This window comes from Gorilla gorilla, chromosome 10 (genome assembly GCF_029281585.2).
Source record: "Gorilla gorilla gorilla isolate KB3781 chromosome 10, NHGRI_mGorGor1-v2.1_pri, whole genome shotgun sequence".
NCBI classification, from domain to species: Eukaryota; Metazoa; Chordata; class Mammalia; order Primates; family Hominidae; genus Gorilla; species Gorilla gorilla.
Genome location: NC_073234.2, coordinates 38834237 through 38860373, shown reverse-complemented (window position 1 = coordinate 38860373; position 26137 = coordinate 38834237). Strand labels below are relative to the sequence as shown.

The 26137-nt window shown below is 37.7% G+C and overlaps 1 protein-coding gene across 5 annotated transcripts in view; it reads left to right on the top strand.

Moving 5' to 3' along the window:
- MON2 (MON2 homolog, regulator of endosome-to-Golgi trafficking) overlaps window positions 1-26137 on the top strand; it is a 130272-nt gene that overhangs the window by 37964 nt on the left and 66171 nt on the right. For all 5 annotated transcript variants that reach the window (XM_004053489.5, XM_004053488.5, XM_031000799.3 and 2 more), the window contains 4 exons: window positions 3542-3736; window positions 19750-19874; window positions 20316-20452; window positions 21182-21335. In XM_004053489.5, coding sequence (XP_004053537.1) covers window positions 3542-3736; window positions 19750-19874; window positions 20316-20452; window positions 21182-21335 — 611 coding nt within the window. The remainder of the gene's footprint in view (window positions 1-3541; window positions 3737-19749; window positions 19875-20315; window positions 20453-21181; window positions 21336-26137) is intronic.

Genomic DNA, 26137 nt, shown 5'->3' with positions numbered 1-26137 from the left:
TAAATAAGACTGATAAAATCTTTGCCCTGTGGCACTTAACAATTCTAATGGGGAGACAGATTTTAACTGAGTTGATAAGGCTTGATGAGTGCTGTGAAGGAAAAGTATTAAAAGTGTTAGGAAATGAATAACGGGACCAGACCTGGTGGAGAGTTGGTGATAAATCAAGGATAGGATACTTAAGCTTGTAAATGAAGGATTAAGAGTAGTTAGGAGATATAGAGAGAACAGGAAAAGAATACTCCACACAGAAGGAATTTGAAGAGCAGTGACCCTGAGAAAGGATGTCTTCTTTTCTAGAAAAATAAGCTTTAAGGGCATTGAAGCTTTGCCTTTTGCCTCAGTGAAGTGTTGTAGTGGAAGATGAAAAAGGCAGTCTCAAAGATGATTTCTAGCTTTCTGGCTTGAACAGTGAACCATTTGCTAAGATGGAGTACTCCATGGGCAGAATTTTTATCACAAAGGACACATTATTCATATATATACTAATTTCAAGGTATCTGTGAGACATGCAAAATGTTAGTTGGACTTATGCATTTCAAGGTTTGGGGCTGAAATTATAAATTTAAATGTTCCTGGCATATAGTTGCTAATTGAAGATATGGGAGTGAATGAGATTTTCTGTGGTAAGAACCTAGAGTACAAAGCAAGGGCATGGTACTCTGGAACTCTGAGGAAGCTCAACATTAAACAGTTGAGGATGAGCATATACAAGAGACTGAGAACACAAGGCCAGAAGGCAGGAACAAATCTAAGAGAGTGTGACATAATAAAAGGCAAAAGCAAAGAAAGTTTCAAGATGAAGCAAGTAATCAGTTATATCAGGTGGTTCACAGAGATCTGGTAGGCGCAGTGGCTCACACCTGTAATCCTAGCACTTTGTGGGGCTGAGGCAGTCAGATGGCCTGAGCTCAGGAGTTCAAGACCAGCCTGGGCAACATAGTGAGACCTTGTCTCTACGAAAAATTAAAAAAAAAAAAAATCAGCTGGGCCTGGTGGCACATGCCTGTAGTCTCAGCTACTTGGGAGGCTGAGAGGTGGGAGGATCGTTTGACCCCAGGAGGTCAAGGCTGCAGTGAGCCATGATCATACCACTGCACTCCAGCCTGGGTGACAGAGCAAGACCCTATTTCAAAAACAGAACAAAACAGAACAAAACAAAACAAAAACAAAGAGATCTGATAAGATGAAAACTGGAAAGACTGGAAAATGTTTGCTTTGGCCACAGAGATCATGATGAGTATAATGAGAAGTGGAGAAGTAGAGTTGGGATGGTTGGTGATAGTGCTGGAGGAAACCCAACTGTAGTGAGTTGAGCAGTGAGAGGGAAACAGTGAATTGGTAAAACTTTTAAGAATTGCTTAAGAATTGCCGGTATGTTTATATATTTTAACCAATATACAAAATAATTATTTTTGTAAAATATGAAAGTGGACTTTACTTTTCATTTTGGCAGTCAGATAAACTAACTGTAGATGTGAAAGTATAATTTCAAATCACTTATCTCTTAAGATCTCATTTTGGAGGAAAGAATGAAAAAGTATATTAAAATATTTATTAAAGTCTGGAAGAGTATACATGCAGAAGTAACAATGACTAGTCCACTTATCTCCAGGAGGTGAGATTAGGCAAGACTTTTATTTTTATCTTTTTATTTATCTGTGTTTTTGGATTTTCTTTCTTGAGAATCTGATTTTTTAAAACATACATTTAGTGGCTTATGCCTGTAATCACAGCGCTTTGGGAGGAGGCTGAGGCGGGCAGATCACCTGAGGTCAGGAGAGCCTGCCCAACATGGTGAAACCCCGTCTCTACTAAAAATACAAAAATTAGCCAGGCGTGGTGGCAGATGTCTGTAATCTCAGCTACTTGGGAGGCTGAGGCAGGAGGATTGCTTGAACCTGGGAGGTGGAGGTTGCAGTGAGCTGAGATTGTGCCATTGCACTCCAGCCTGGGTGACAGAGTGAAACTCCATCTCAAAAAAAAAAAAAAAAAGATACATTTAAAAAGTTTTGTGATTCTGAGCAAACAACCTGCTCTATGCCTTATTTTCCTTCTCTGTAAGATGAAAGGATTAGGTCAAATGATTTTTGTGATATTTTGTTTGTTTATAGCTTCAGTGAAATTTGGATGACAACAACAAAATGTATTTGAGGCTAGTCATTAAATACAGCCTAGGCCTTATATTGTCAGTGAAATGGGATTACTCTTGGCTAATATAGGCAGGGAATTAACAGGTTAAGGAGTGCTTTCTTTATGATATATCATGGCTATAAGTAAAATTTAAGAATTATTTGCAAGATTCCCTGACTTGTAAAATAATTATGCTTGTTTGCCATTGCATGTTTTATCAGCTCATCATGTTCTGTTCAAGCAGTCCAAGCAGAACAAAATTTTAAGTTAATTATTAAATCTCTGCATGAATGGAATTGTTCTTTGAAAAATGAAATCAGTGAATTATATAACTTATACTTTCTTAGGAAATTTTCTCTCCTCAGCTACCTATTTTAAACTATTTGCTTGAGTTTGTGTAGCTTGTTTTCTTTTCTTTCTTTTTTCTTTTTCTTTTTCTTTTTTTTTTTTTCTGTGTGAGATAGGGTCTTGCTCCATTGCCCAGATTGGAGTACAGTGGTGTGATCATGGCTCACTGCAGCCTCAACCTCCCTGGGCTCAAGTGATCCTCCCATGTTAGTCACCCAAGTAGCTGGGACCGCAGGAGGCACCACTATATCCAGCTAATTTTTGTTGTTGTTGTTGTTGAGACAGGGTCTCCCTGTGTTGCTCAGGCTGGTCTTGAACTCCTGGATGCCAGCAATCCTCCCATCTCAGCCTCCCGAAGTGCTAAGATTCCAGGCCTGAGCCAGCATGCCTGGCTGTATTTTCTTTCTTCTGTTTATGTTTTTAATTACCAGTGTCCAGCTAAAATTGAAGTTTCTGTTAATCACCAATTACTTACTTCTAAAATCATTAAATGTTCCTTTTAAACTTATATTCTTTCAAAAACTTCTTGTAATACTGATTATGATTATTATTATTATTATTTGAGACAGCATCTTGCTCTATTACCCAGACTGGAGGGCAGTGGCATGATCACGGCTAACTGCAGCCTTGACCTCCTGGGTTCAAGTGTTCCTTCCACCTCAGCCTCCCAAATTGCTGGACTACTGGTGCGTGCCACCATACCTGGCTAATTTTTTAATTTTTTTTGTAGAGATGGAGTCTCACTGTTTTGCCAAGGCTCATCTTGAACTCCTGGGCTCAAGCTATCCTCCCACCTTGGGCTCCCAAAATGCTAAGATTACAGGCATGAGCCACTATGCTGGGCTCTGATGACTGTTCTGACCTTAGACTCTCTAAGTGCAATACGAATTTCAAAATTGTGTGTAAACTATAAAATAATAAAACATAAAAACTTATAGTAAAGCTAAATTATTAATACTGGTTATTAAGGAGTTTTGTTTCCTAGTGAGACTGTGTTTTTAGAAGTATTAAGTACAAATAAAGTTAATTATTTTTTTCTTTCTTTTTTCCTTGCAAATAGCACCAAGAATTTAGTTTCCTCCTCAAAGAAAGGGTATGTCCTCTTGTGATAAAGCTCTTTTCTCCAAATATAAAGTTCAGACAAGGTTCCAGCACCTCATCTTCTCCAGCACCAGTTGAAAAACCATATTTTCCTATCTGCATGCGTTTGCTGAGAGTAGTATCTGTTCTGATTAAGCAGTTTTACAGTCTTTTGGTAAGTGCTAATTTCCTTATGTATTTGTGTATATAGTTGCATGTTGTGCCCTTTGTAAAAAGTGGTCTGTTGTAGCGCATTTAGTTTTTTCAATTCAGTTCAACAGAATTTTTTTGAGTACCTACATGTATTCTAGGTACTCTAAAGGTTTGTTCTATCCTTTCTTGAATCTTGCTTATGTTTATAGAGTATTCATAATGTGTGAAGCAGAGTCATTGCCTGTTGTCTGAAGGCAGCATAGGAATTGTCGTTTTGGAACTCAGCTTCTTAGCTAATTGTCTGTATCTCATTTGAAGGATTATTAAAATTATAGTCTCTTCAGTTTATTCTGCTTTCATTTATACTGTTTCATATGTCTTAACAGATTAAAGCAAAGACATTAAAGATTTGGTCAAATCTAGGATTAGAAACCAATTATTTTGACTTACAGTCCAATATTGTATCTATTTTGCATAAGTTAATGGATGCCTATTATGTTGTGATATTCCGGATGATAATTCTATTTATGTAATGCTTTAGTCGTAAACATTCAAATACTGTTTCTCAGAAAAAATAATGCACCATGTTTTTTTAAAATTCTGTGTTAGGTTAAATTCAGCATTCTGTAATTTTTTCACATTTATATTCTTCTTCTTCTTCTTTTTTTTTTTTTTGAGATGGAGTCTCACTCTGTCACCCAGGCTGGAGTGTAGTGGCACAGTCTCGGCTCACTGCAACCTCCACCTCCTGGGTTCAAGCAATTCTCCTGTTTCAGCCTCCCGAGTAGCTGGGACTACAGGCACCCACCACCACACCTGGCTAATTTTTGTATTTTTAGTAGAGATGGGGCTTCACCCTATTGGTCAGGCTGGTCTTGAACTCCTGACCTCAGGTGATCCACCCGCCTCAACCTCCCAAAGTGCTGGGATTACAGGTGTCAGCCACCGTGCCTGGCCCTATATTCTAAAAACAGACAATATAATAATAGTAGAAGACTTCAATATTCTACTTCCGGTAAAGGTAGAACAACTAGACATAAGACTAATAAGGAAACAAAGGACTCGAACAACACTGTAGAACAGTTGGACCTAACAGACATATACAGAACACTCCACCTAACATCAGCAGAATACACATTCTTTTCAAGTGCACATAGATTATTTTCAAGGATAGAGCTTATGTTAAGCCATAAAACAAGTCTCAACAAATTTAAGAAGATTGTAATCATACCAGGTATCTTCTCTGACTAAAGTGGAATCCAGCCAGAAATCAATAGTGGAAGGAAAATGAGAAGAGTCTCAAATGTATGGAAATTAAACAACATACTAGTTAGGAGAAGGAAGGAAATAATAAAGAATACCACATAAATAAACAAAATGGAGAATAGAAAAACAATAGAGAGAATCAATGAAAGTTGTTTTTTTTTGAAAAGATTAAGAAAATTAACAAACCGTTATCCAGACTAAAAAGAGAAAATACTCAAATAACTAAAATTAGAAATGAAGGAGGAGACATTACAACTGATGCCACAGAGATAAGAAATTTAAAGGATCATAAAAGACTACTAGGAAGAATTATGTGCCAACAAATTGGATAACCTAGAAGAAATGAATAAATTCCATGAAACATACAACCTACTGAAACTGAATCACAAGAAAAAAATTAAACAGACCTATAACTAGTATGGAGATTGAATTAATAACGAAAAACCTTCCAACAAAGCACAAGAGCAGATGACTTCACTGGAAAAGTCTACCAAACATTGAAAGAACAGTTAACAAACTCCAAAGAATTGAAGAGGAGAGAAAACTTCCAAGCTCATTTTATGAGGCCAGCGTTAATACCAAAGCCAGACAAAAATACTACAAGGAAAAAAAAACAGATCAAGCTCCCTGATAAATATTGATAAAAAAAATTCTCAAGAAAGTACAAGGAAACTTAATTCCACAGCATTTTAAAAGGATTCTATGCCATGACCAAGTGGGATCTATCCCTGGAATGTAAGGACGTTTCAACATACAAGAATCAGTTAATATAATACACTACATTAAAAGAATGAAGGTTAAAAACTACATGATCATTTCAATTGATGCAGAAAAAGTATTTGGCAAAATTCATCATCCTTTCATGATAAAAACACTCAACAAACTCGGAATAGAACTAAACTACCTTAACCCAATAAATGCCATTTATGAAGAGACAATAACTAATAACTAATATCACACTTGATAGTGAAAACCTGAAAGCTTTCCCTCTAAGATCAGGAACAAGGCAAGATTGCCTACTCTTGCCACTTCTATTCAACATGGTACTGGAACTCCTAGCCAGAGCAACTAGGAATGAAAAAGAAATAAAAGGCATCCACATTGGAAAGGAAGAAGTAACATTATCTCTGTTTGCTAATGTATATTTAGAAAACCCTAAATATTCCACACCAGAAAAACTGTTAGAACTAATAAACATAGCAAAGTTGCAAATATGTCTCTATACACTAACAGTGAACAATTCCAGAAAGAAATTAAGAAAACAATTTCATTTGCAAAGTACCAAAAAGAATAAAAATACTTAGGCATAAACTTAACCAAGAAGGTGAAAGACCTATGCACTGGAAACTATAAAACATTATTGAAAGAAATTTAAGACGCAAAGAAATGGAAAGATAGCCAGTGTTCATGATTAAAAGACTTAAAATTGTTAAAATGTCCATATAATCTAAAGAGATCTATGAATTAAATGCAGTTCCTATCAAAATTCCAACAGCAATTTTTGCAGAAGTAGAAGAAACCATCTTAAAATTCATATTGAATCTCAAGGGACCCCAAATTGCCAAAACTATCTTGAGAAAAAAGAACATAGTTGGAAGTCTCACACTCCCTGATTTCAAAACATATTACAAAGCTACAGTAATCAGAATAGCATAAAGTGGTACTGGCATAAAGACACACACAAAAACCCATGGAACAGAATGGAGAGCCCAAAAATAAACTCTCATATATATGGTCAAGTGATCTTTGAAAAGGGTGCCAACACCAGTCAGTGGAGAAAGGATAGTCTCTTTAACCATTATGCTGGGAAAACCGGATATTCACATGCAAAAGAATGAGGTTAGACCCTTACCTTATGCCACGTACAAAAAATAATTCAAAATGGATTCTTGACCTAAACACAAGATTTAAAACTAAAAAATTCCTAAAAGAAAACATAGGGGGAAATCTTTATGACATTGGATTTCACAATGATTTCCTGACTATGATACTAAAAGCACAGGCAACAAAAGCAACAATAGACAAATGGAACTGCATCAAACTTAAAATCTTCTACACCTCAAAGAAAGAAGCCAGCAGAGTTGTATTAGTTTTCACACTGCTGATAAAGACATACCCGAGACTGGGCAATTTACAAAAGAAAGAGATTTATTGGACTTACAGTTCCGTGTGGCTGGGGAGGCCTCACAATCATGGCTGAAGGTGAAAGGCACATCTCACATGGTGGCAGACAAGAGAAGAGCGCTTATGCAGGGAAACCCCCCTTTTAAAACCACCAGATCTTGTGAGACTTACTATCATGAGAACAGCATGGGAAAGACCTGCCTCCCATGATTCATTACCTCCCACCAGGTCCCTCCCACAACACGTAGGAATTCAAGATGAGATTTGGGAGGGGACACAACCAAACCATATCATTCCGCCCCTGGCCTCCCAAGTCTCATATGTCCTCATATTTCAAAACCAATCATGCCTTCCCAACAGTCCCCAAAGTCTTAATTCATTTCAGCATTAACTCAGAAGTCCACAGTCCAAAGGCTCAACTGAGACAAGGCAAGTCTCTTCTGCCTATGAGCCTGTAAAATCAAAACAAGTTAACTACTTCCTAGATACAATGGGGGTACAAGCATTGGGTAAATACAGCCATTCTAAATGGGAGAAACTTGCCAAAACAAAGGGGCTACAGGCCCCATGCAAGTCCGAAATTCAGCAGGGCGGTCAAATCTTAAAGCTCCAAAATGACCTCCTTTGACTCCATGTCTGACATCCAGATCACACTGATGCAAGAGGAGGGTTCCCATGGTCTTGGGCAGCTCCACTCCTGTGGCTTTGCAGGATACAGCCTCCCTTCCAGGTGCTTTCATGGCCTGCTGTTGAGTGTCTGTGGGTCTTCCAGGTGCATGGTGCAAGCTGTTGGTGAATCTGTCATTCTGGTGTCTGGACAGTGGCCCTCTTCTCACATCTCCACTAGGCGGTGCTCCAGTAGGGACTCTGTGTGGGGGCTCTGACCTCACATTTCCCTTCTGTATTGCCCTAGCAGAGGTTCTCCATGAAGACCCTGCTCCTACAGCAAACTTCTGCCTGGGCATCCAGATGTTTCCATACATCTTCTGAAATCTAGGCAGAGGTTTCCAAACCTCAATTCTTGACTTCTCTGCACTCGCAGGCTCAACACCATGTGGAAGCTGCCAAGGCTTGATGCTTGCACCCTCTGAAGCTACGGCCCGAGCTCTATGTTGACCCCTTTCAGTCACGGCTGGAGTGGCTGGGATGCAGGGGACCAAGCACACAGCACAGGGACCTTGGGCCCAGCCCACAAAACCACGTTTTCCTCATAGGCCTCTGGATCTGTGATGGGAGGGGCTGCCTCAAAGGTCTCTGACATGCCCTGGAGACATTTTCCCCATTGTCTTGGTGATTAACATTCAGCTCCTTGTTACTTATGCAAATCTCTACAGCCAGCTTGAAATTCTCCTCAGAAAATGGGATTTTCTTTTCTTTTTGGGGGGAGGGATGGAGTCTTGCTCTGTATCCCAGGCTGGAGTGCAGTGGCCCCATCTTGGCTCACTGCAACCTCCGCCTCCTGGGTTCAAGTGATTCTCCCGCCTCAGCCTCCTGAGTAGCTAGGATTGCAGGTGTGAGCCCCCACACCCAGCTAATTTTTGTATTTTTAGTAGAGATGGGGTTTCGCCATGTTGGCCGGGCTGGTCTCGAACTCCTGACCTCAAGCAACCCACCCGCCTCGGCCTCCTAAAGTGCTGGGATTATAGGCATGAGCCACTGCGCCCGGCCTGGGATTTTCTTTTCTATTGCATTGTCAGGCTGCAAATTTTCCAACCTTTTATGCTCTGTTTCCCTTTTAAAACTGAATGTCTTTAACAGCACCCAAGTCACCTCTTGAATGCTTTGCTGCTTAGAAATGACTTCTGCCGGCTGAGCGTGGTGGCTCACGCCTGTAACCCCAGCACTTTGGGAGGCTGAGGCAGGTGGGTCATGAGGTCAGGAGATTGAGACCATCGTGGCTAACATGGTGAAACCCCATCTCTACTAAAAAATACAAAAAAAAAAAACTAGCCAAGCGTGGTGGCAGGCACTTGTAGTCCCAGCTACTTGGGAGGCTGAGGCAGGAGAATGGCATGAACCCAGGAGGCAGAGCTTGCAATGAGCCGAGATCGCTCCACTGTACTCCAGCCTGGGTGACAGAGCGAGACTCCATCTCAAAAAAAAAAAAAAAAAAAGAAAGAAAGAAAGAAAGAAAGAAATGCCTTCTGCCAGTTACCCTAAATCATTTCTTCCAAGTTCAAAGTTCCACAAATCTCTAGGGCAGGGGCAAAACGCTGCCAGTCCCTTTGCTAAAACATAACAAGAGTCACCTTTACTCCAGTTCCCAACAAGTTCCTCATCTCCATCTGAGACCATCTCATCCTGGATTTCATTTTCCATATCCTTATCAGCATTTTGGTCAAAGCCATTCAAGTCTCTAGGAAGTTCCAAACTTTCCCACATTTTCGTGTCTTCTTCTGAGCCCTCCAAACTGTTCCAACATCTGCCTGTTACCCAGTTCCGAAGTCACTTCCACATTTTTAGGTATCTTTTCCACAGCACCCCACTCCTGGTTCCAATTTACTGTAGTAGTCCATTTTCACACTGCTGATAAAGGCATACCCAAGACTGGGCAATTTATAAAATAAAGAAGATTAGTGGACTTACAGTTCCACATGGCTGGCGAGGCCTCACAATCTTGGAGGAAGGTGAAAGGTACATCACAAATGGTGGTAGACACAAGAAGAGAGCTTTTGCAGAGAAACTCCCTTTTTAAAACCATCAGATCTCATGAGATTTATTCACTATCATGATAACAGCATGAGAAAGACCTGTCCCCATGATTCAATTACCTCCCACTGGGTCCCTCCCAGAACACGTGGGAATTAAAGATGAGATTTGGTTGGGGACACAGCCCCAAACCATATCCAGAGTGAAAAGGCAACACTTGGGAGAAAAGATTCACAAATTACATACCTGAAAAGGGATTAATATTCAAAATATATAAAGAACTCCTACAACTCAACAACAACAAAAAACTAATGTTAAAAAATAGGCACAGGACATGAATAGATATTTCTCCAAAGAAGATATACCAATGTCCAACAAGCATATGAAAAGATGCTCAACATCTCCAATCATTAGAGAAATGCAGAGCAAAACTGTAATGAGGCTTATGCCCATGAGTGGTCACTGTTAAAAACACAACAGAACACCAGAAAATAACAAGTGTTGGCAAGGATGTGGAGAAAATTGGAACCCTTGTGCACTGTTGGTGGGAATATAAAATGGTGCAGCCTCAATGGAAAGCAGTATGGAGGTTCCTCAAAAACCTGAAAATAGAATTACCATATGACCCAGCAATACTACTTATGCATATAAATTCAAAAGAATTGAAAGTGTGATTTGAAAGAAATGCTTGTACACCCATGTTCATTGTCTCATTTTTGTAATAGCCAAGAGGTGAAAGCAGTTCCAGTGTTCATTGTCAGATGAACAAACCAAGAAAATACAGTGTATACATATGTTGGAATATCATTCAGCCTTAAAGAAGGAAATCCTGTTACTGGAACTTTGAGGACATTATGCTGAGTGAAATAAGTGAGTCAAGAGGACAAATTACTGTGTAATTCCACTTATGCATGGTACCTTGTCAAATTCATAGAGAAAATGGAATGGTCATTGCCAAGGACCAGGAGGACAAAGGGATAAGGAGTTAGTGTTGAGTGGGTATAGCATTTCAGTTTTGCAAGATAAAAAAGTTCTAGAGCCCAGGTGCAGTGGTGCATGCCTGTAATCCCAGCACTTTGTAAGGCCAAGGTGGATGGATCACCTGAGCTCAGGAGTTTGAGACCTTGGCCAACATGGTGAAACCCTGTCTCTACTAAAAATACAAAAAAATGAGCTGGGTGCGGTGGTGCACACCTGTAATTCCAACTACTTGATAGGCTGAGGCAGGAGAATTGCTTGAATCTGGGAGGCAGAGGTTGCAGTGAACTGAGATCACACCATTGCACTCTAGCCTGGGTGACAAGAGCAAGACTCCGTCTCAGGGAAAAAAAAAAAGTTCTAGAGAGTTTTTTACACAACGATGTGAAACAGTTGATACTACTCAACTGTACACGTAAATATTGTTGGGGTTTTATATTGTATGGTTTTACCACAATTAAATATTTTTTAATATTGAAAAGATTCCTGCACTCACATGTTTATTGCAGCACTATTCATGATTGTCAAGATTTAGTAGCAACCAAAGTGTCCATTGACAGATGAATGGATAGAGAAAAGTTAGTACATATAGGCAATGGAGTACTATTCAACCATAAAAAGAAAAGTGAGATCCTGTCATTTGCAACAATATGGATGGAACTGCAGGACATTATGTTAAGTGAAATTAGCCAGGCACAGAAAGACAAACTTCACATGTTCTCACTCGTTTGTAAGAGCTAAAAGTTAAAACAATTGAACTAATGGAGAGAGAGAATAGAATGATGGTTACCAGCAGCTGGGAAGGGTGGTGGAGATGGGGAGCAGGGGGAAAGTAGGGATGGTTAATGGGTACAAAAATATGGGTAGATAGAATGAATAAGATCTAGTATTTGATAGCACAACACGGTGATTAGTCAACAATAATGTACATTCAAAAATAACTAAAAGAGGCCAGGCGCCATGGCTCACGCTTGTAGTCCCAGCACTTTGGGAGGCCAAGGCGGCCAGATCACATGAGGTCGGGAGTTCAAGACCAGCCTGACCAACATGGAGAAACACTGTCTCTACTAAAAATACAAAATTATTCGGGCATAGTGGTGTATGCCTGTAATCCCAGCTACTCGGGAGGCTGAGGCAGGAGAATCGCTTGAACCTGGGAGGCGGAGGTTGCGGCGAGCCAAGATTGTGCCATTGCACTCCAGGCTGGGCAACAAGAGCAAAACTCCATCTCTAAATAAATAAATAAATAAATAAATAAGTATAATTGGAATGTTTTAGCACAAAGAAATGATAAATGCTTGAGGTGATGTGTAGCCCATTTCCCCTGATGTGATGATTATGCATTATATGCCTGTATCAGAATATTTCATTTACTCTATAAATGTTACATACCTACTATATACTCATAAAAATTTTAAAAAAAATTTTTAAGTAAACAAAATAGTGGAAATGAAAATAATTACAATATAGTAATATCAGTCACCATGGAAAGTCAACAGGATAGGAGGGATTTTTAAAAAGGAGAAGAACTTTAAGGGCCAGTGTAGTTGCCATAGTTGCTGTTAAATCAGGTGGCCAGGTCATATGGTGGTCCAAATGTTTAGAAAGTTTTTGTTCCTGTCACTAGGCCAACTAAATACCACTTCCTCACTTGTTCCCTAAATATTAGCAGGGCTGTCTTAGAAGGGCTCCTCCTCCTCCTTTCTTTAGAATGTTTCTTAAGACTATAGGAAGAGAAAACAGTTCCCGTTTTCCTTTTCATATCCACTAGTCAGTCCTGGAAAAACAAGTATTCTGTTCTCCTCAGTAATGCAGCCTAGTTACATCTTCATAGTAACAAATGCAAAATTCACATTTTGTTTCTGTTGCTAACCAGGACCTCCCAACTTATTTATCATCATCATCTTTTTTTTTTAATAAAATTTGATGCTATGGGTTGAAGTATATCCCCCAAAATTAATATATTGAAGCCCCAGTCCCCAACATGACAGTATTTGGATATGTGGCCTTTGGGAGATAATTAGGCTTAGATGAAGGCATGAGGGTGGGACCCTCATGATGGGATTAGTTCCCTCATAGAAAGACACCAGGGCATGCTTGCTCTCTCACTTTCTTGCCCTCCACCATGTGAAGACAAAGGAAGAAAGCACCCATTTGCAAGCTCAGAACAGGGCCCTCAGCAGAACCTGACCACGCTAACACCTTTATCTCATATTTCCAGCCTCCAGAATTGTAACAAATAAATTTCTGTCATTTAAGCCACCCAGTCTCTGGTTATCTTGTTATGACAGACTAAAGATACTTGGGCCAAGCTGAGATACTTGGTTTCTGTCTATCAATTCTGTTATTTAACAATTTATCTAATAACCTTTTCAGAGATACAGATATCTTAATTCCTCAGTAATTTCCATTTTGGATGAAATTGTTTTATTGAGTTCATCTGTTCTGGACACTGTACAAAGTAATTGTCTTAGTTCGGGCTGTTATATAAAATATGCCAGAAACTGTGTAGCTTAAATCTCAAAGTTCTGGAGCCTCAGAAATCTAAGATCAAGCTACTAGCATATCTGGTGTCTGGTAAGGGTGTACTTCCTGGTTTGCAGATGTCTGTCTTCTCATTTTATTCTTAAATGGTGGAGAGTAGAGAGAGGAAGAAGCCTCTCAAGTATCTTCTTATAAGGGCACAATCCCATTCATGAGGGTTTCAGCCTTATAACCTAATTTCCTCCGAAAGACTCCACCTTCAAATATCATCCCACTGGGGAAGAGGCTTCAACACATGAATTTTGGGGGTATATAAACATTTAGACCATAGCATTGCTTTGCATACATTAATACATTTTAACTTTACTACAGCCCTATGAAGCAGACATTCATATTTGAGTTTTATAGCTGAGAAAATGAGGACCAGGATGCTTATATAGTTTGCCTGAGATGATGCGGTTTATAAGCTGCAAAACTGGGGTGTTAACTAATTTTTTAGGCTCCATAACAGACTTTTAACCCCACTGCACTTTACTACTTCACTGTTTTCTTCGTTCTCGCTCTCTTTTTTTTTTCTTTCTCCAAGGCTGACAGTGCCAAGTTTCTTGTATTGCTTCTATACCATTCTCCATATTTTGACCTTTGTCCCTTTAATTGGTGGGGGTATAGGGGGACAACGTGGGACAGATGACAGCACAGCCAGCAACAGAAAAAAATGGAAAGTTACTGCCTAAAGGAACAGGAAGGCCTGTTTTCCTGCTTTACTTGTGAATTGTGGGTGATGATCAACTGGTAAAACATTGGTTCCTAATAAGGAACTCTAGGACTGAGTTGGCAAAGTTGAGATTTTCAGATATATATAAGAAAGTAATTCCTCAGTATTGTAATTGGCTACATTGGGACATGTTAGCTTAGAAAAATTTAGGCATTCTACAGTTTCTTCAAGGGCAAAAGTTAGAGGCCTGGTAGTTGGGGGGCAAGCTATATATGGTTGATGTGTGATGCCTCTCTCTTATTTCTCTGTATTTTCTTTATTTAAACCTGGAAATGGTACATCTCCTAGAAGACATACTAGAGGAATAATTCTTATACTTTTTAGTCTCAAGACTGCTTTATACTCTTTTATTACTTTTTTTGCAACAGGAAGTGGTCATTTAATAAATAACCATGTGGAAGAGGGGGTGCTACCATTCAAAACACCCCGACGGGTCACAGAATGTTCCAGAGCAGAAAGGCACTGGGGATGCCCTGGCTGTCTGCCACCTCTAGCAGCACACCACTGTTCCAATCATTCAGCCCTTTGTGTCCCTACTAGTCCCTGAAATCGCCTCAGCTGAGTGATACTGGGGGTGGGTGGTGAGAGGGGAATGCTGGGAGGGAGTGACACTTGGGGATCCAAGACAGAGGTATCAGGACCCAAAATAAATAAATCATGTTGAATGCCCTATGAAAACAGTGACCCCTTTATATTCTTAAAAAATATTTAGGAGCTTTTGTGCATGTGAGTTATTTCTATCATTATTTACTTTATTAAGAATTAAAGCTGAAATGATACTAAACCTATTACATGTTAACATAAACTTTTATGAAAAATAATTATGTTTTAAAAAAAAATTATTTTACGTTTTCCAAATGTAAATGTCTTGAATGTATGGCTTAATAGGAGACAGCTGGATTCTCATATCTTTTGTCTTCATTCTGTTGTGATTTTTTTTGGGTTGACACATAACGATGAAAATCTGGCTTCATAAAGACATGTAGTTGAAAGGCAGAATTATATTAATGGCCTTTTTAGATAATAATGGTGGATATTCTTCTTTGATACTATACCAAACGGTACACTTTCTTTTTTTGTTTGTCTTCTTGAGACGGAGTCTCGCTCTGTCACCCTGGCTGGAGTGCAGTGGCGTGATCTCGGCTCACTGTAAGCTCCGCCTCCTGGATTCATGCCATTCTCCTGCCTCAGCCTCCTGAGTAGCTGGGACTACTGGCGCCTGCCACCACGCCCGGCTAATTTTTTGTATTTTCGGTAGAGACGGGGTTTCACTGTGTTAGCCAGGATGGTCTCGATCTCCTGACCTCGTGATCTGCCCGCCTCTGCCTCCCAAAGTGTTGGAATTACTGCGTGAGCCACCACACCCTGCCGACACTTTCTTACAGGTCTAGGATCTGAAACGTTTTTATACTGTGTTACAGTAAAATTCATTTCATTGGTCTTACATTTCAAATGGATCTTTTAGTCATGCATGATTTTGTAACATCATGTATTTTAGTTGTGTAGATATTCCAAATGTTATCACTTCCTGCAAATATTACATTTGTTAATATCACCACCATTTATCAGAAGAGTCTTAGGTTATAGGGTAGATACAAGTTTTTTTAAATTCTGATTTTTGTTTGAAAGCTCAAATTTTATTATTGGCAACAGTCAGTTGTTTACCCTAAAGTGACAGGCGTACTTTGTTTATTTTTGAGAAACTGTTTGTACAGTATATACAAATGTAAATAATCATGATTTACTGTTTGCTTTTTCAGTTAAAATGTTATTGCACAGGGTAAAAAGACTAGCTCGGTTCACAGCTATGCTTTTCTTCCAACAATGATGGTACTTTGATACACAGTAAAAATGCTTCATGTGTACTTCCTGTTTTGTCACAAGGAACATTAAAAAGGCATGTACTTGGCCAGGCGCAGTGGCTCACGCCTGTAATCCCAGCACTTTAGGAGACCGATCACCTGAGGTCAGGAGTTTGAGACCAACCTGGCCAACCTGGTGAAACCCCATCTCTACTAAAAAATACAAAAAATTAGCCGGGTGTGGTGGCAGGCGCCAAAATATCCAAAGTATATAAGATATTATATGTATAATAATATATATATAATTATATATTATATAATATGTAAAGATATTATTTTTTTGAGACTCCATCTCAAAAAGAAAAAGACATGTACTTATGGGTCAGATTTAACAAAATCAATCTGTATTTTATTTTTATTTTAGTTTTGTTTATTATGGCTCTTTTTTTAAAAAAAAATTAATCTTTTTTTTTAAAGATGGAATTTCACTCTCATTGCACAGGTTGGAGTGCAGTGGCACGATCTCGGCTCACTGCAACCTCTGCCTCCCAGGTTCAAGCGATTCTCCTGCCTCAGCCTCCCAAGTAGCTGGGATTACAGGTGCCTGCCACTATGCCTGGCTAATTTTAAAAATATTTTTAGTAGAGACGGGGTTTCACCGTGTTGGCAAGGCTAGTTTTGAATTCCTGACCTCAAGTGATCCACCCGCCTCAGCCTCCCAAAGTGGAAGGATTACAGGCATAAGCCACTTTGCCTGGCCTGTTTATTATGGTTCTTAAGTAAGACCATTTTTGTTTTTTTAAAATCATACGTGGCAGTGAAGAATCCAATGACACTAGTACAGTTTGGGGTTACTGCCTTGATTTCTGCTAAGGCACCAGCCATTTGGCCCATGTGCATTGAAAATGGCAAATAATATATTATTATGAAAATAAGTTTGAAATTGCAGACCACCTGAAATGGTCTCAGGGACTCCTAAGGGGCCCAGGGACCACACTTTGGGAATGACTACCCTAGAGAATTATGTGCTTCCCAGTATTCACCAGGTTATCTCACTCTATCAGGTAGTTCAAGGGTGAAGATAATTAATCTTTAAAGGTTCTGTTAATACATCTAGAGTGACTAGAGGAAATTAGAATTTCTCACTCATTAGGTATATTAGAATGTATCACTCACTAGAATTTAGAAATTAGAATTTCTCACTCATTAGGTATATTAATAGCTACTATACTATATTATTTTCCCTTTCTGTCATCCAAGGTAGGTGCTTTTCTGCTCTCTGAATCACTTAGGATGTGTACCCACATATTCCTTAAACAAGTACCCTTAAGGAATTTATGAAACTTAATTATAAGGGGCTAGTGGCTGGGTGTGGTGGCTCACGCCTATAATCCCAGCACTTTGGAAGGCCAAGGCGGGTGGATCACTTGAGGTCAGGAGTCCGAGACCATCCTGGCCAACATGGCGAAACGCCATCTCTACTAAAAATACAAAAATTAACTGGGCATGGTGGCTTGTAATCCCACCTTCTCAGGAGGCTAAGGCACGAGAATCACTTGAACCCAGGAGGTGGAGGTTGCAGTGAGCCAAGATTGAGCCACTGTACTTCAGCCTGGGCAACAGAGTGAAACTGTCTCAAAAGAGAAAAAAAAAAGAGGCTAGCATATCTCTTTTCTGCCCTTGACTTACTGTTTTTAGAAAGGAATCAATGAGGCTAAATTGTCTTGTCCAAACTAATTTTCTACTTCTTCACAGACATTTCTCTAACAAAAGATCTCATCACTACCAAATCTATTAGCTCTGAGGTTGTTAACTCTGACAAGCTCCTGACAAATAGACTCCTGCATGAATGTGCTACCAGATTTTCTTCATTGTCTGCCAAGTCAACTCTTACATACAGGATTCTTTAATAGATATCTATGTGATATTGAGATTAGAATGTCTACCTCAGTAACTTTGATTCATCTTAAGCCATCAGATGTCTCTTGACGTTTAGATAATAATCTACTACCAAAGTACTACAGGAGTTCAAAAACATTCATCACCCTTCATGTTGGTATAGTGGAGTTTATGACATATCTGGGTCACAAAAATTGGATTTACACCATAAATGCTAATCTTAATACCTGTTTCCTTATAAGTGCAGCCACCTGGGGGAAAGTCTTAACAGATTCATAGTAGGTTTTCTCCATTGAGGCCCTTGTTCAGTGTTTAGTGCTCTCAACACTAGTTCTCTGCTCAAACTTTCACACTTGACAAGAAGAAACAAAAGGAGAACAAAGTTCTAGACTTCAGGAGAGAGCCTCTCTTTTTTACCCAAATCGTAAGATTTTAGTGGTTCCAGTATAAATTGATAAATGATTGGTTTGTGTTATAGTCATTGTGTCATAGAGAAAAAATGATATGCTTTCAAGGCAAGTTTTATAATATTATTCCTTTGGCTGTAATATACTTGATGTTTCTGAGATCCTTTGTATTCTTGCCTCAAAGCTTAGCTGATGAACCTTAAATTCATTCACACACACTTTTATGCCACTTGTAAAGCTGATATTGCACTTGTTGAAGGGCTTGCTAATATTCAAACCCTCCAGTAGATAGAGCTGTTGTCCAATGAGTCACTAGCATGGGTCTTTCTTTTTCAGTTCTTCCTCTAAAGAGGGGTCATTTTGTTTAGAAAAAATAATGCCCTATTCATTTGCATGGCACTTTGTCATGTTTAGGGGATGTTTTTATTCTTACATTTTTCTCATTTGATTTCCCAGAAAGATGTAGATATTTTCATCCTTTATTTATAAGAAAGGCAACCACGCTTGTCCTTATGCACAAGGTTGCTGGATAAAGAAGTTGAGCCACCTGACTCCTGATCTAGTTCCTTTAAACTAAGCTTTATCATGTTTAGGACAATGACAAGCCTCTGCATATACTTACCCAGTCATTAGCAGTCTAAATGATAATGTTGTTTTTAGTTATTCCTCCTACTGTGTCATTATGATTATGTCCTTTTTTTAAGCATCCAGTTAAAGATACTGAAAGGCATTAGAAAATACTAGCAGCTAAGACTTTGCACTAAAAGCCTGAGGGCTACTATATTTCCCCGAATTTCTTGTCTCACATTATGGTTCACTCATTTTGAGATACCCCAGCTAAAACATCCAATAACTTGCTGTACCTAGTAGCAAGAATCAGTTTGGCCTAACAATCACCATGTCAGCTTAATTTTTACCTCCCAGAGGTCCTGCTGTATTGTCAATTAATAAGTAACAAAAACAATCCATTTACCTTTGGATGAACGGGTTAGCTTTTGTTTGTTCATTCAGTTATCAGACATGTAATGAATAATGCCTTGGGTGTGCCTTGAACATTATTTATTTATAAAGAGCTTGCTGAGAAATGGTCTATATTAGCAACAACAGTAATGATAATTAATACTTAATTAGCAGTACAGACCCTGTTCTAATAGTTATATACTTTACATCTGTCAACTGCTATAGGTTCCTCCTTATTTTTCTACTATAAAATTTATACTAAGCACCCTTTGGCTTGCCTCTTTGTTTCTTTAGTAGCAAAAGAAAGTATGGAAAAACTGCTCTGAAGAGTAGAACGTGCATCCTGTCAGCAGTTTATGTGGTACATGCTGTCTGGCAGTTTTTAGAAATGGAGATGGCATGATGGTATTATCTGCTTTCTAAAGAGCAAGGATAAAGGATTAACCGTATTAGCAGATTACTAATGTTTTCAGGGATATATTTAGAGAAACACTGTGATTATTTTTACTGTTAATGTTTCCATGTATAACTACATTTCCTTTCTCTGTTTCTCCACTCCCCATTAAGAGTTTGATTTCTAATCTAAAAGATTTTATTGGTTTGTCCATAGCACTAAGTTAAGAATAAGAACACAGTCTATAATTCTTCTCTTTGATTCAAAGAAATAGTATTAAAAATAATATATTTTTAGGTAACTGAATGTGAGATATTTCTGTCACTTCTGGTGAAATTTCTGGATGCAGATAAACCACAGTGGCTACGAGCTGTTGCGGTGGAATCAATACACAGATTCTGTGTGCAGCCTCAACTATTAAGGTAAAACCTCAGCAATAGTTTGTTAAATAGATAGGTTAATGTTTATTAACCTGTAAACTAACCTATAATAGGTTAATAAACTAGTCAGAAGACTTTTGGTATTTATTCCCAATATTAGTGATTTCTAAACAAAGAAAATAGGGTATTGTATCTATAAGGACGGGTAGGGCGTGTAGATGTGGAAAAGAACTGTGAGGTAAACACATGTGGTGAGTGATAGACATCAGTCTGAATTTACTGATTTAATATAGCCAAAATAATTTTTTTAGAACTGTGACCTCTATCTGGACCTTTGTCCTAAATTGGTAAAATTACTGAGTTGTAATGAATGTTTTAGTGTAGTTTGGTAACTCTTATAGTAATATCACTTGCTATAAAAAGGTTTATAATTTTTAATATATTCAAATGTTTTTCCCAAAAACCTTTTAAATTATTTTACAGGTCATTTTGTCAGTCCTATGATATGAAACAGCATTCTACCAAGGTTTTTCGTGATATTGTAAATGCACTGGGATCTTTTATACAGTCCTTGTTTCTTGTCCCCCCTACTGGAAATCCTGCAACAAGCAACCAAGCTGGTAAAAACATATTCATAATTTTGTTTCTTATATTCTGCTGTAAGTTACAGTATTGACTGTTCTGAGAGGATATTATGAAATTCTGTGACTAGAGAAATTTGGGTTACCTAAACATGTTGGTAGTAAAGAATTGCACTTAAAGAATAATCTGATCTCAATGAAGCAGTTGTGTTTCTTTTTTCCAGAATAGATTTTCTTCTCTGACATACTTTCAGTTTCTCTGATCACATAAGAACAAAAGTTTAGATGCTAATCTTCATTTTAAAAGAACCTTTATTTGATGACTCCCTTTGAAGAGTCTAGATGGTTACCACCTTAGGAAGACTTAGTCCCTCTCTTAAAGGGGTTAACGTGGTTGGAGTTTGTTTGGGAATCTGTATGGTTTGTTGTTTCCCTTTACCTTCTTTCTCTTCCACTTTGTACTGAGTGATGGTTTTGTATACTTTATTCCCACTTCTGATAAAAAGTGGTCTAATGAAAGGCTAAACATTTATCAGTATTTTTACTTCCCCTAGTAGCTTTTATTTTAAAAAGGGAAATGGTATTTTAGGGAAATAGGAACATTCTCTGATAGACAAAGTAGTACTGATAAATTTCGTTTATTTCTGCAATACCCATTCTGATAGTACAGAAATTTTTTTTAAAGATTGGCCAGGTGTTTGACTATTACTGATTTGTAGTCAAGTAGTAAATTAGTGTCTTTCCTTTTTTTCCCTTCTTCTCTAACAGGAAACAATAATTTAGGTGGCTCAGTCTCAGCACCAGCTAACTCAGGAATGGTGGGGATTGGTGGAGGTGTTACTTTGCTACCAGCATTTGAATATAGGGGAACCTGGATACCTATTCTGACAATCACAGTTCAAGGCAGTGCTAAAGCCACCTAGTAAGTAGTAGTAGCATTATTTTATAAGGAATGATGTTGTTGGGGGTGATATTTAACCTAAAATGCTTCTCTATTATATTTAAAATTTTAGACCCAGTACTTCTAAGGTATTTTAGAGCTCATTTTCTTTCGTCATATTTTGAAAATTGTATCTAGGACTGGATTTTATTTGTTTTCTTTTGTGCTGTTTGTAGACTAACAGCATTATAAAACAAAATGTGATTTCTTTACATATGGACCTATTAGCTCTCCTAAACAGCTTTTTGGTTTAAGTATGTGAATTAGTTTCAGACCACTTGGGCTTAGGTCTTCTAATATTAGCTGAGTTACTGTCAGCAAATTAATCTTTTTTTCTTTTTTTTTAACCTCATTTCTCTCATCTATACAATGGGAGTAGTGATATATCTAATTTTCAGAATTCTATATGTAAGAAAAGTTATTTTAAGTGCTTATCTAGTCATATTGTTAGGGTTAAACACATGGAAATTTTAGTTTTTAATTAATTAAAAAGTGTTTAATGGATTCCATATCTGTTATTTTTAAATTGTTTGTCATTAGCCATTTCAATTTAACAAATGCATACTCAATAATGTATTACTGATTTTTTCTTAAGTCTTAATGAGATACAGTACTTACAGAAATAAGGCAATCAATACTACATGGATTTAACATTGCTGTAGTTACTATGAGGCAGTTATAGATATATTTTGAGTAATTGGTATGTATAATTAAAACTATCCTTGGCCAGGTACAGTGACTCACGCCTGTAATCCCAGCATTTTGGGAGGCCGATGTGGGCAGATCACTTGAGGTCAGGAGTTCGAGACCAGTCTGGCCAATGTGGTGAAACCCCATCTCTACTAAAAATACAAAAATTAGCTGGATTGGTGGTGTGCACCTGTAATCCCAGCTACTCGGGAAACTGAGGCAAGAGAATCACTTGAACCTGGGAGGCAGAGGTTGCAGTGAGCTGAGATCATGTCACTGCACTCCAGCCTGGGTGACAGAGTGAGACTCTGTCTAAAAATAAAATAAAACTATCCTTATGACATAAATCAAGACTTAATATGAAACAGACTCAGGAAGCTGAGGCAGGAGAATCACTTTAGTTCAGGAGTTGGAGTACAGCCTGGGTAACTGCGAAACCCCATCTCTTAAAAAAAATAGAAATGAAACAGAATCTTTGGCTAGTTAAAATCATCAGTTTCTCTGGTGTGTCAGTCTGCATTGTATCATCCTAGGTATATTTTACCTTACAGCTTTATTTTGCATAAAATTATAAAAGTATAGAGTCATAGAAGACTGAAATATTTTAATTTAAGTTCATTGTTATTTTTAGTCATTTATATTAAAATTACTTAGTATTTTATAGGCTTTGCCTTGTACAAAAGGTAATGACTCAAGTATACTAGAGAATTAAGTTGTAAAAGAATCAGATATCTAGCACTAAAAGAGACATTAATTATCTAGTTCACCTTCCCACCTCATTTTATAACCTGAACATAAACCAACACAGAAGAAAATTTTTGCCTTCATAGAGCTTACACTTTAGCGAGTGAGATAGTAAATAAATAAATACACAAGTAAATATATAATATAACCTTGGGTAGTGGTTAATTTGAAGAAAAAGCAAGTTAAGGCCATAGGGAATGACCAAGGTGAAGATGGGGACAGAAAGGGTCTCCCTGAGGAAATAATACTGAGCAGACACATAAAGGGAGGGAGTGAAGATGTGTACTTGAGGAAGGAAAAAAAAAAAAAAAAAAAGAAACAAGCCACAAAATAATAAATACTTGTCTGGGTTGTAGAACTCCTTTTTAAAATTTATTAGTAAAAGCCTACCAACACTGTTTATTGATACTGGATTTTAACTAGTTCTGCTACTAAATACTGTGATTTTGAGTATAGCACTTGATTTCACTTGATCTTAATTTTCTCTTCTTTAAGACAAGATTAGGACTGAATCTCTAAAGGAACATATGCGTAGATTTTTTTTTAGTGCTATACATACTGAAATTGCTTAATTCTGAAATAATAAATGGCCAGAAAATATTGGGTGTTCTTTTGTACATGGGTTAGTATGTTCACACTGGAGCTTAACTGTTGAATTGGCATCTTTTATTCAATTCATTGTGAGGTTCAATATAAAATGATTTCACTATTTTCTTTGAAGGCATATGTATACATCTTGATTGTGCATTCTGTTCTTTTATTGACTGCTTGAGTATAATTTGAAAACTTAAGTGATATATAGATAGAAGTAGTTTGGACGTAAGTATTGGTGGCATATTCTTTTATATTTATTACACTACAGATCCCTTCAAAGTTGGACTTGTGACAGTTTTTGCAATTTGACCTTAAGTTTAAAATGTTTAAACAGTTAAATTACATTTTATCTCAAAGTGGAATTTATGCAGTAATTCTAGTAAAGTAGCACTGAAACAGTGAGGTAAGAAAGTATGTGTTTTCTTTCAGGTTTATGGTATAAATAAAAAGTATAAATTACCCTTTCTCTTAACTATTCTAGTGCTTAAAGTCTGTGCCATAGAATTGGAGAATTGGAGTTTCTGATGTTTTGGATTATTTTATGTTTTAGATACATTTTCCCAATAGATCACATATTCTTTGAGAATAGGAATTTGTCTAATGAGATGCTTAACACTGATTTATTTACGATGTGGCTCTCAAAGGCTAATTGGCCTGGGAAAGATTAAAGCCGTAAACTTTATCTCCCCATTTGAGCTTAAGTTTCTTTCTGTTTTTCACTTTCCTTTTATGTTTGGGGTACATGTGAAGGTTTGTTAAATAGGTAAACGTGTCATGGGGATTTGTTGTATGTATTATTTCATCACCCAGATGTTAACCCCAGTACCCAATAGTTACCTTTTCTGCTCCTCTTTCTCCTCCCACCCTCCCCTCTCAAGTACACCCCAGTGTCTGGTATTTCCTTCTTTGTGTTCATAAGTTCTTATCATTTAGCTCCATTTATAAGTGAGAATGTGCAGTATTTGGTTTTCTGTTCCTGCGTTAGTTTGCTAATAGCCTCCAGCTCTAGAACTTAAATTTCATAATCAACAATGTAAATATATTTCTAATGATTACATAAATTTTTAAAAGCTCAAGAGTTGACACATTAGTGGTAGGCTTTAGTGTCAGTCAGACTTGATTTTAAAAACTTCTCATTAATTACTGTAATATTAGTCCTCAGTTTTATTTCTGTGTCTCTTAGGGTTTTTGTGAGGAGTTAAATGAGATAATACATATTAAAAAAGTAGAGTCCCAGGCTAAGAGTATTTGCTCAGTGAATGATCACTATATATAGATGTTCTTATTATGTTTTTTTTTAATTTAGCATTTCTTTATTAATTACCTACCTTGATGATTCAGAAACTTTAAGATTTTGAGGTAGGACATTTTCTTAGCTTTTTTATTGTAATCTTTAGCAATTTCAATTTTACTTTTGAGATAATTCATATCTCATGAAATTCACCCTTTTACAGTGTACAATTCATGGTTTCATTATATTACAAAGTTGTACAACCATTACTACTACCTAATTCCAGAAAGTTTTCATCACCCCTAAAAGAAACCTCATACCCATTAGCAGTCATTTCCCAATCCCCCTTCTTCTAGCTCCTTAGCAACCACTAATCTGCTTTCTGCATCTATTGATTTGCCAATTCTGGATATTTCATATAAATGGAATCATACAATAAATGTTATTTTGTGTCATACTTCTTTGATGCAACATAATTTTTTTCAATTGCTATGTAATAAATGTACACATTTTCAGGGTAAATGTGATATTTTGATACATTTATATAATGTGTAGTTATCAAATCAGGGTAATTGTGTTATCACCTCAAACATTTATCTTTTCTTTATGGTGGGAACATCTGAATTCGTGTGTTCCAGGTATTTAAAAATATGCAATAGATTATTGTTAAGTGTAGTTACCTGACTGAACTGTTAGATGCTAAATTTTATTCCTGTCTGTATAACTGTATTTTTGTACCTATTAATCAACCTCTCTTTACCCCCAAACCTCCACCCTTCCTGGCCCCTGGGAATCACCAATCTGCTTTCTACTTTAATGAGATCCACTTTCTTAGCTCCCACATCAGTATAATTTTTTTTTTTTTTTTTTTTTTTGAGACGGAGTCTCGCTCTGTCACCCAGGCTGGAGTGCAGTGGTGTGATCTTGGCTCACTGCAAGCTCTGCCTCCCAGGTTCATGCCATTCTCCTCCCTCAGCCTCCCGAGTAGCTGTGACTACAGGTTCCTGCCACCATGCCCGGCTAATTTTTTGTATTTTTTAGTAGAGACAGGGTTTCACCGTGTTAGCCAGGATGGTCTCGATCTCCTGACCTCGTGATCCACCTGCCTCGGCCTCCCAAAGTGCTGGGATTACAGGCATGAGCCACCGTGTCCGGCCCAGCATAATGTTTTGAAGGTTCATCTGTGTTGAGAATGTGTTCATACTTTATTCCTTTATATGTCTGAATGATATTCCAATATATGGAATCACTTTTTTAAAATTAATTGATGCATATTGGGTTATTTTCACTTTTGTTTATTATGAATAATACTACCATGAGCATTTGTCTGTAAGTTTTTGCATAGACATGTGTTTTCATTTCTGTTGAGTATACAACTAGTAAGTGGAATTGCTGGGTTATATGGCCACTCTATGTTTACATTTTTGAGGAAGTGCCAAACTCTTTTCCCAAGCAACTATATCATTTTACATTCCTACCAACAATGTGTGAGGAGGGTTCAGGTATCTCCACATCCTCAGCAATG